The sequence below is a fragment of the Strix aluco genome, chromosome 16 (genome assembly GCF_031877795.1).
Source record: "Strix aluco isolate bStrAlu1 chromosome 16, bStrAlu1.hap1, whole genome shotgun sequence".
In the NCBI taxonomy this organism is placed as follows: Eukaryota; Metazoa; Chordata; class Aves; order Strigiformes; family Strigidae; genus Strix; species Strix aluco.
In genome coordinates this window covers 9278507-9289524 of record NC_133946.1, presented here as the reverse complement: position 1 = coordinate 9289524, position 11018 = coordinate 9278507, and the positions used below count along the sequence as shown (strand labels likewise).

General features: G+C 38.3%; 1 protein-coding gene across 3 annotated transcripts in view; it reads right to left on the bottom strand.

Moving 5' to 3' along the window:
* Positions 1 to 276: 276 nt before the first annotated feature.
* The window catches only part of ANO1 (anoctamin 1), an 82174-nt gene continuing 71432 nt past the window's right edge, over positions 277 to 11018 (bottom strand). For all 3 annotated transcript variants that reach the window (XM_074842321.1, XM_074842322.1, XM_074842323.1), the window contains 5 exons: positions 9777 to 9929; positions 7875 to 7927; positions 6011 to 6195; positions 3997 to 4102; positions 277 to 3002 (listed from right to left, as the gene is read on the bottom strand). In XM_074842321.1, the coding sequence (XP_074698422.1) occupies positions 2742 to 3002; positions 3997 to 4102; positions 6011 to 6195; positions 7875 to 7927; positions 9777 to 9929 (758 nt within the window). In that variant the 3' untranslated portion in view covers positions 277 to 2741. The remainder of the gene's footprint in view (positions 3003 to 3996; positions 4103 to 6010; positions 6196 to 7874; positions 7928 to 9776; positions 9930 to 11018) is intronic.

Below are 11018 nucleotides of genomic sequence, written 5' to 3'. Positions count from 1 at the left end.
TTAATCTCAAAGTGGGTATCTAAAGCAGCTCGAACACAAGATTTACCTTTGATGTTGTCAGGAAGATGTCTATAAATGAAGTAGTCAATAGTTGCAAGCAAATCTCAGTTATGGTCTTTGCTGTCTGAGTACACAAGGAGCACTGGAAAGGGCATCACAGATCCAGTTCTAGGCAAACTGTAACATTAATTACTGTATTTCTCAAATCTAATAGTACTCATAGTTGCACACTCAGAGCACAAGGAGGATTGGGAACAGAACCTGTCCCACAGGAGAAACTCTTGCATATTTAAGTTTATTTCAAATACGTGTTCAAAGAAAAAAAAAAAAACGAACTAAAACAGATTTAGTATATATTTGCTTTTCTTAAAAAATGATTCCATGAAAGAGTTTTATAGTTTTTTTAGTAGTAATACAGTTTTTATATACAAAATTCCATTTCAAACAATTTACTGTACAAAAGAAAGTATAAGCAACTGTTACTAGTTCATGATTTCAGCAAATAATGAAAAATTCTGATAAGTACGTGTTCAGGATATAGTTCTACCATTTACAGGAATGTCAGTATTAAGTTGGGAATACTTTTGGATAAGTATTTACAGATGAAATTCCCTTCAAGGACGTTCCCTAAGATTTCTCTTCAGAATAGGTAGTTCACTTTTGGCTTTCTTCTGGATCTTTTGGGCTACCAAGGAATGAGAGGAAGAACACTTTGTCAACAAGATGTATGGACAGAATTCTGCTTGAATTATTGTCACTCACAGTTCTATTGCAGTCAGTGGGCCTGATCTGGTAAACACTTACTACCAGGCGTAATGCTTATTGTGTGAATAAATCAGGCAGGATTTGGCCCTACAGTAGTAAGCTATCATAAATTACAAATTTTAAAAATAGTGACATTCCTGCAAGTCAAAATACAACAGAAACAAGAGTTAACAAAATATAAGCCCTTTATTAATAAAAATCTTTGGTTGGATCAATATTTTAAATAAGCTTCAAGAATATTTGGTTAATACCATTTTCTTTCTTCCACATAATTTCTTTTCTGGTACCTTCTTTGGACAGACTACAGAAAAATATCAAGTTTATCACATACTTTAAAACAAATAAATATATCAAAAGCTAAATATGGCATTTTTTTAAAGTTCTAGCATTAATCTTTAAATTAGTTTGGCAAAGAAAAAAGAAAAGGAAAAAAGAAATAACTAACTTCTCTTTAAAACAGTCTTTTGATGTTTGGTTTTGTAACAAACCATACAGTAGTTAGACTTTAAAGAAATCTTTCATTTTTATTTTATTTTTCAGTTTTATATTTGTAATGCAAGTGCCATGGACAAGACAAAGCAATAAAAGAAATGAGGTTAATTGCACCAATATTATTTGGAAGTGCAGTTTATCATTTGACAAAGCAAAACTAAAATGTACTATGCTTAAAAAGAGTTGTACTGATGGGATTTAGCTAGACTTCATAAGTAAGGATTTTAGGCTCTAAGGAAGCTCCTTGTACAAAAGATAGAGTATTTTAAGACAAAAGAAAAGTCCTGTAACTAACTGAAGGTCTGGTCCTGTAGCCCCAGTGCAGGCAAAACTTCCACTGAAGACAGTTAAGTGGGACATGTTTTGGATTTACTCCTCCAGCACAGCCTCTGGGAAATGCCATTCAACAGCAGAAAATCTTCAGGGACAACTGGCTGTGAAAAATGGGTGCAGACTCCTTTCTCCTGCAGAGGATAGAGGGCTACAGAGAAAAACCTGGCTGAGAAAGGGATGTGCTAAAACAATGGGAAAAAGGGAATTTCCTCAGCAACAAGAGTGTCCAAGTACTAGGCAGGGCAGTCACCGCAGCTCTACATGTGCTTGTTAATTCAGGGTATTTAACAAAATGCTCTGTGATCATCTACCTGCTGGGAGGATCTCCAAAATTGTGCTGCCGCTGCCTGGCCATGAGCGAGGAGCCGCTGGGGCACTGCTCAGACACAGCTGATGCAGCCTGGGACACTGAGGTAGCTTCATCCACATCAGTCGTTCATTGGTAAAAAAGAACTTTTCCAGACTCACTTTTCTGATGTTTCTGAAGAGAGCAGTGCCCCAGTGAAGGCCTCGGGTACACAGCAGGTTGCCACAAGTGCCCCACGCACCTGTGTGACTCTAAAGCTCAGCTTGTTTTAGACCTGCAGCTTCAAACACAGATGTCTTCCAGCAGAGCTAAACCCTGTCTTGGAAAGCAAGTCAGTCTGGTAGGCTTTACGTCGTTTCTCTCCTGCCAAAAGGAATACCAGGGTACACTCTAAAGCTGATTTTGTATATACTTTACCAAGTTACCCCGTGGACCTTCAAGCCTGGGGTTCCAAAAATATTTTAAATTAGTAGTATTATTATTACTTAAAATTTACCTTTATTTAATTAGTTAATAGGCTAAGGTCAAATTCTCAGAGAATATCTCTCTCAAGACGTACTAAGTACCTGCATTTATTAACGCACGCCAACGTCAATAGTGTTATCTAACAATGAAATATAAAAATTCCCTGCATTACTACTTGTGCAAAAGAAAAAACAACAATATTATCAGAAATAGAATGTGGTCCTCCATATTTGTAAGAAGAGCATTTCTCACAAAGATGGGAGCAAAATGGCAGCATATCCTTCAACATGCACCAGGTTGTCCATTAATCGAGTCCCGCCCTTTACGTGATGGCTTGTGTATCAGTGGAATGCCCCAACATACTCAACTCCCTCCTCTTCTATACATCGAGAGGATACGAGTGGCAGGAGGACAAGCTCCCACTGTGGCTCCTGGAGAGTCTGGGGCTGTGATTGTTACAGTTTTCACCTTTTTTCTTGTCCTTGTCTTTCCAGGTTTCTAGCATTTGCAGCTTCCCTTGCTCTTCTCTCATGAAGACCTCCACCATGAGAACTTTCTCTTTATGAATCTGCTGACTAATGTCCTTGGGAATGTCTGGGATAATCCAGTCAACAAAGTCACTCATAAACATGACCAAGTTCTGAAAATGAAGTTGTGAGAAAATGTCAGCAAGGTCAAATGAAAGGATGAATGTAGGGAAAGGGCCATTTTTGGTGTACTGAGGAAGGAAGAATGAAGAAAGGACAATATTTGAGTTGGGATCAACAGCATGTCACAAGCCTGATACTGAGCCAAATTCACCTCAACTTCTTGTTCATGCTAGAGGCAGAGAAAAATGGCAGGCCCAGATCTTATGATTTATGTACAAATATTGTCACAGCCACGTAGAAATTAAAAGGAAATGCTGTCATTGATAAATGGCTTTACATTTACCAGCTTCACATCAGAAAGGCAAAAGCAAATAGCAAAAGGTAAAATGATGAAAGTTGGTGAAATACATTCCAATGAAATGTTTCTGATTTAAAAAGCTTGATTCAATGAAAGGGAGATCTCTCAGAAAAAGACATCGTTTGTCAAAAAAAAAAGAATAAAAGTTTTGAAATGAGTTGTTTAGATAAGGCAGACTTAAAACACTTGTGTAACAATAACCAGCAATGCTGTTGTGATTGAATAATGTCATTTAGTGAAAAATTACACGATTTTGCCTTCTTTCTCAGATGTGAGTTAAACTCTAACTGGGAAAATTTTGGAAATTTAATTTCTTTGCTAGGTTTAGAAATGAATTTGGATAAAATTTATGCTGTTTCAGTGAATTTGTTGATGTCCTACTGGAGAAATTGGTGGGACCTAATTAGTATCAGCCTTGTGCTTTACTGCTCCCTAAGGTCATTAAGTTGCTTCTGCATAAAACCAGTTCAGGGAATCCCTGAGGATGAATTTTTCCACTGGGTATATCTAGGCATGGGTGGGTGGGAGGAAGAGGGTGAATGAGGATGGGCAAATTGCTTTGCTTTGCTGAGAGAGAAGATACTTTCTTTGGCCTAATAACTTATTTCCAAAGGTGGCTTGCCTTAGGTAACTGAAGAAATACAGTAACTCTTTCTCATATAAAAAGTGGCTGCAGTAGAACTTACCTGGAAAACTATCACAAATGCTAATCTTGCTGCTAGGACAGCCCAGAAATCCTTTGAAATGTCATACTTGTTTTCAGACCAGGGGGGTTCTCGATAATCTTTGTATCTGCAAAACAAGACGCAGTAAATCAGTGCCGTCATTTAGAAATCTCGGCACCAAGAGTAATTCATACCAAACAGTCAAACAGTAAACTGAACTGTCTAAAAGCAAGTTCACTACTACAGCATAACACTGTATTAACCTCTCAGAAACAAGACACAGCTGAAGGCCTCTCACAGCCTTCAAGTTTTACTCAAAATTAAAGGTCTTCAATCTCAATACTCTCTGATTAGTACAAATAGTATCAATTCTGCATAAAGATGGAGTAAACTACACAGCTCAGATAATTTATTTTCTTTTAAGATTCATAAAAAAAAAACCAAACCATACATTTTTCAGACTAATTTTAGAGACAAAAATACTGATCACTGATCACGGATCCATAGAGTGTGTTATGCTACATGGTGTTCTTGTTGATGATTAATTAGCAAAAGATTGCAGCTAAATTTTGCCATATAGCGAGAAGGTGAGAATGCTGCCTTAACTATGGTTTACAGAAAATCTATGAGCTAATCAACAATAACTTGTTAGAAATAGGACCAAGAAAAATACATTAAATTTAAAACCACAGCATCCTGTCAGTATTTTGAAAGATTTAAAAATCCCTGGAATATGGAAGAAATGATGGTATGGGAAGAAGAAAGAGGCTGGGACTAGAAAGCAAATAAACCTGGCATTTTGTATGGGACCACAACACTAACGCTTCCGTTCTGTAAGTTCTGTGCTAAAAACAAGTTTGACAACCTCATTTATCCTGTGCCCAGAGATCACCAGAAATAAACCAGGAGAAAGTAAAAGCAAGCAAAGCTAATGCATTTGCAGTTTTGGTTGTTTTTTCTTTCATCTCAGAGTGATTTTTCTGTTCAGCAGTCATTTCAGCAGATTAACTTGCACTACTCAAATTTATAAAGAATATGAATTTTAAAAGAATACAATTATAAAGATGAGGGTTTTCCTTGGTCAGTTTGTGTCATTTTTTAGTGTATGTATACCAAAGTCATCTTTTTTTTTCTCCCGTGGAATGCCTGTTCCCTCCTTGTTCTCCTCTTCCTCTTCTTACTCCCACTTGTCCCCTTTCAGTTTTGTTGGTCTAAGTGCTTTCACTGATATATTTGGCTTTGGTCCCCAATTCTAAGCATTAAAACATTTGTTCTGAAGATGATGGGTATCTAAGGAAGCCTAGGCAAAGCACGCATTTCAGCACTGACCTAGATTGCTTCATAAGCTGAAATATGCGACAATCATTTTCCTTTATATGAATATGAAAAGAATATGTAGAAATTGTTACAGGCATGCAGATTTCCTGTACGATGACACTTTAATCAGCAATTCCAGTGCTCATAAGGATGCTATTACTCTCATCAGGAATTGCTACAGAAACTGGACAAAAATAGAGGTGTACTGTGCAGTCATGTTCATTTGGGGTTAACCCAGCGCTGAGGGATCTGGTGGAGTTGAGAATGGTCAGTGTGAGGTTTATGGTTGGACTGGATGGTCTTCAAGGGCTTTTCCAACCTTGATGATTCTGTGATTCTGTGATTATATCAATAGCATGTGATACAACAACATGACATCAGAGTAACATCATTTTGTTCCTTTAAAGTATCATTGTGCTGTTTATCATTATTCATCTCCTTTCCTAAAAAAAGGGAATACATAATAATAAAAATCTTTGCATAAACACTGAATTTAACAATGCTGATCTCTATTTCCCAAAATAAGCAGTACTTCATATTCAGGTTTTGTGGTTGCTTAATATGCAAGACAAGACATTCAAGGCAGTGGATCCATCTGATAACAAGGAGCTAAAAAGGTATTGAAAATACAGGGGACCTGCCCCAGGAATGTAAAAATGTGTCTCATTTTTAGTCAGCTGTGAAAATACTTAAAATTAATTATCACTCAGGAGAGTACCTGCATATCTGAACCTCGTAGCCAAGATCCATGGGGTCGTTTGGAGCTGTTCCTGCTTGAAAATCGCTGACATTAAAAGAGGATAGTGTATGGTTCACGAAGCCATGCATGGTGCCATTCTCACTGTACATATACAGGTACACGAGGCGTGGAATGAAGTCGGATGTGAATGAGATCACAAATGCCTAAGCCATAAGAGTAAAGAGTGAGCACAATATTCAGGTAGTAGTTAAGTTAATAATATACTTGAGTATGTTCAGCCCAAACAACTCACACAACTCAGGGACGGCTTCAGAAAACAAGGGGGTAGACTGCAGCCCACAGCACCCTAAAAATGGAGTATTCACTGCTGCAACAAGGTAGTATTTACTGCTTACTCTTCCGAGTTGCAGAGTACTAGATGGAGTAGTTCCATGCCAACTGAGATTTCTATGGGGATAACAACTTGAACTCCCTAGAGAATGAAGCGGCTGTACCCCCCAGCACCAGAAGAAGACAAAACATGGTGCTGCTTCCCCGTCCCCCAGTCACAGCTTGTCCCTGATGCATTGTATAAGGTCCAACTGATGGATTTCCAAGTACTTTTCTGTTCTGCAAACAACTGACAGTGAATTGACTCTTTAAATTCTCATTGCATTGCAAAAGTCATTTAATTGTGTTTTTTTAACTCCATCAAGATAAAAGGATAAGCAGACCGAGCCAAGTTTTATTGTTATCGTCACAAAAATTGTGTTATATTTGATTTTGTGTTATATTTATATTTATGTATTGTTTAAAAAGGTTTTCTAAAAACATCATACAGAAAATGCAAGACAGCCAATTCAGCTGAGTTCTTCATAACTTTAGCTTTTCTCATTTATCATTATTATGAAACATTCTCACTGGCATAAATCTCATGTACAATGTGGAACAAACACAGTACAAAATGTTTTACTTATTTTATGATAAAGAGGGGTAATACAGATCAAAGAGGGAAAAATAACACTGGATAATGATGAAGAGAGACTACATGGAAGAAAAGAGAAAAAAATAGAGAAATTATTTCCAAAGGAAAAGAGGAAAAACGGTAAAGACAAATTAAGGCAGCATACCAAATAAAACAAAGGAATGGTTTGGCCATAGCACAACAGACACCTGTGGGCAAAACGAAGGGATTTCCAGTCTGGATAATGAGGAAAAAAATGAGAGGGCCCATGGACACGTGCCTGTAAGCCCTACGTGGCCCATTTTGCTGCATTGCAAACACGTTTTCAGCTTGTCGTTCAGCTTTTTTTTTTCATCTTTCCCAGGTGAGGTGCAATGAAGATGATTGTGGATGTCTATTCACATAGAATATTAGACAGGTACATAGATGCATATATTAAGGGCTGGGATGTTCACTGCTGAAGTAAACAAAAATATTTTCATGGCTTTTCAGAGCTATCTGAGTGAGAGCAATTCAGTTCGAGGCCGGAATTTCAACGGAGGGACACTGCGCTCTGATGAGCTGAACTAATTCACACCCAGCTGACTACCAGATTCTAAATAGGTTTTAGCACTGAAGTTAAAAAATACGTCCTCTTCGTGATAGTATTTCAAAAGAGCAAAAATAGGCAGCTGTGGTCTTCTTTGTTTGAAGGACAAAACTGTTTTTTGAAAATGTTCTGGGAAAAAAGCTGCAATGACTACTTACTATTTTATATTATTGCTACTACTATCACAACTTTAAAATAAACACTGCCTCTGATTCTCTAATATTTCAGAAATATTCTAGATCATACACTTTCACTTCATTTTAAGGGATTTATGCTGAAATAAAACTAATGGAGCAGAATGGAAAAGCCAGTCTATTGAATTAATATTTTATTCATGCCGAATTACTTACATTTATGATGACAGCAAGCTTTCCAATACCTCTGAGGATATTATACCAGATTCCTAAGGAAGGAGATAAACGATTTAAATGCTGTTGTAGTCATTAAAATCAGATAAATTGCATTTTTGGTTAACAGGGTTGGGAGCACTTATGACTGTGCCGAATTAGAGTTATATTTTAAATAAGAACAAATTATAAGAGATTAATTTAATGACCTGTAAGAAAAGGGAGCCCAACTCTGTCTTCCAAAACTATATTTAGGCACCTATTTTTTCAAGGTTTTAAGCTAAGAGCTTCTCTGAGGAAGAGGAAGGCAAGCGTGAGACAGAGGAATGCCAGCATAGGTAGAAACAAAAAACATCATGAAATTTCATTCAAACTTCTCAAATGCCTGAGGAGAATAAGAAAGCTACAGCTGGAACCTCCACACATGTGGTGCAGAACATACTGGTCTACCAGCTTGAAGGATCTACCTGAATCTGTTTCTACACCTCATCACTACTGATCCTACCTCACTTTCAAAAAAAGTAAAGCTCCAGTGGAGCCACTCGATGGGATTTTTCCATCTGCATCTGGAAACCAAATATATACAGGTTTTCTCAGCGTGGACTCTGTGCATACAAAGTGTAATAGCAACCAACGCCAGACTGACTCAGGTTCAACCCCTTTGGACGTAGTCCGAGGATAATGCATGAAGCCCCATAGCTCTGCCCCCTCTCCATCTCCAGATCCCATTCCTCATGGGAAGGGCTTCTCTGAATTCTACATAAAGTGCTGGTTTAGTGTACATGGCTGTGCACCCTCGTGCCTGGCCTAACAGTCTCCTGGTCATTAGTGACAGCTTGAAAATTTCTCGTTAGTTGAAGTACTCAAACTGCAAGATTCAGTCTTAATGGAAAAATCTAGGGCTGCTACCAGATCCACATGGTTACAGCCCTGATGAGCCGCTCTCCTATTCTGGGTCTGAAGAGGAAGGAAGATGTAGGAGGCTTTACGCAGGGTAAAAACAAAACCAAAAAACTACAACAAAAACCCAACAGCACCCCTCCTAACATCTCCACCAGCAACTTTACCCCACAGCATCAAATGAGCCAGCTGCAAACTACCCCAAAATCAGTGTCGTGGTAAAGGCAATAGCATGACAAAACACAATGTGTTCTTCAACTCTAGGATAAGCCTAGGGCACAAGGAAGAGCCCAAGGAAAAACTCTGCTTGCACAATACCAGAACGAACACTGAGTTTGGTAACATATCATAGATTTCTCTGCTCTTGCTGACTAGATCTGTAATACAAACAATTATTTTAATGACCATTTTACTCAGAAGTAACCAACATTTTGGAGAAATAGCTTCCTCATTACATATACCCTGTTAGCCCCCTGCAGTAAAGGGAGGACTGGTCTGTTATCACCATATGACTGCAGAGCCCAGTTTCAGCTGGATTCACTGCAGCTTTCAAGCTTTACCCTTCCAACATTCATGCTGAGCAGGGACGAAGGGATACATTTACCCACAGACTTTTGAGTATCCTCTCAGTCCCAAGTGTATTTCTCCAGCCCAGTCCAGAGTGACTAAATGCAGAAATTTTTGCTTCTGCAAGAAAACGGCATTGCCAGGAAGAACTGTTGATGTGCAGAACCATGCAAGATATTTCACTATTGTATTGATCATTTTGATTTGAAAAGTGATATTGTTTACTTAATAAAATATTAATCTGATTTAAAGCTCTGGTCTTTCTATTTTAAAAGTAAAGCCTCGATAAATTGTAACAGTTCACAGTTAAGCCACAGTCTAATGTTTTGAATTTTCCTATAAATATCTTCCTGTTAATGAAACTAACTCAGCATAATAATATCCTGCCATCAATCCAGGAATAAACAAACAGGGATAACAATAGCAATGTGCACTTACCTATATCCTTTGCTCTGACTGCTACCGGTCTCCTCAGCTCAGTAACAAATTTTTTTGCATCTAGACGGATTTCAATGATGTTGTTCAACAAAGCAAACAAAGGCGCCAGTGGGAAGGATGCAACGAACAAAGTTACAAACCCAAACTGTATGACTGAAAAGAAAAAGCAACTGCTTCAATGGCTGTGGTCAGTATTTATTGAAGGCATGCATCATCATGTCAGTGCCATCCCCCCAGATTCCAACAAGACAACCCATGCTGGGAGACTAAACCACATTTTTTGCATCAGGCACAGTTTGCCTGACCGCTGCTCCATTTGGGCATTGAAGGGCCAGTTGCCCCTCTTTCAAAAGGCAAGGCAAAGTAACCAGAAAGATGGGGAAGCATCTAAAACAATTCTGCTGTGGGCGAGGCTGGCACAGGAGTGATCTAAAGGAGATTATGGCAGTGATCATGTTAGCCCTACATAAACTTGCCATGCTCCCAGCAGGTTTTTAGCCCTCACTAATCCCACTGGAAGCTTTCTCCTCGTGGACTTCAAAAAGGACACGACTGATTCTCCACCTTCACTGGGAATAACTTGCTTTCTACAACCTGGGATCACATCTGCTTTTGTCTGATGAGGACATCACATTGGTGTCATACCCATCCCGGTACCCATCTTTCTCATCCTCTGTTACTTCCAAATGCTCATCTCACTAACTGCATCTTTTCTCATTTTTAGGAACTGACAGCATGACCTCGTATTTTGTACCATTAAATTTCAATCTGTTTCAGTTACTCTGAACATCAAGGTCATCAGATATTCTAACTTGCCTTTGAATTTACTAGGCATGCCAATTTGGGGTATTAGTATTCTTCATTATCCTTTACCACTATTTTTGCTTAGTCATTCCTTAAAATACTAAATAAAGTTGCTCTTTTAAGACAGATCCTTCAGGAATGTCTGATACAGTAGAAAACAGCATTATGTCAAACAGTTCTCATCCTTTCCAAGATTGAAAGTAGGAAAAGAAATGTAGCTGTACAGCCACAGCAATGTGGAGCTGATATCCAGTGCTTAATTTCCGTATCACTCAACATAATAGATCACCTGAAAAAAAATTATATGTGATCTGTCAAGTACAACCTGGTCTGCAAGCACGTATCTTTCTCAGAAGATTTAGTCCAGATTTCAGAAAACAGAAACAATCTGGTGTGAGAATACGCAGTGGAAACTGTCAAATGTGAATTAAGTAACTT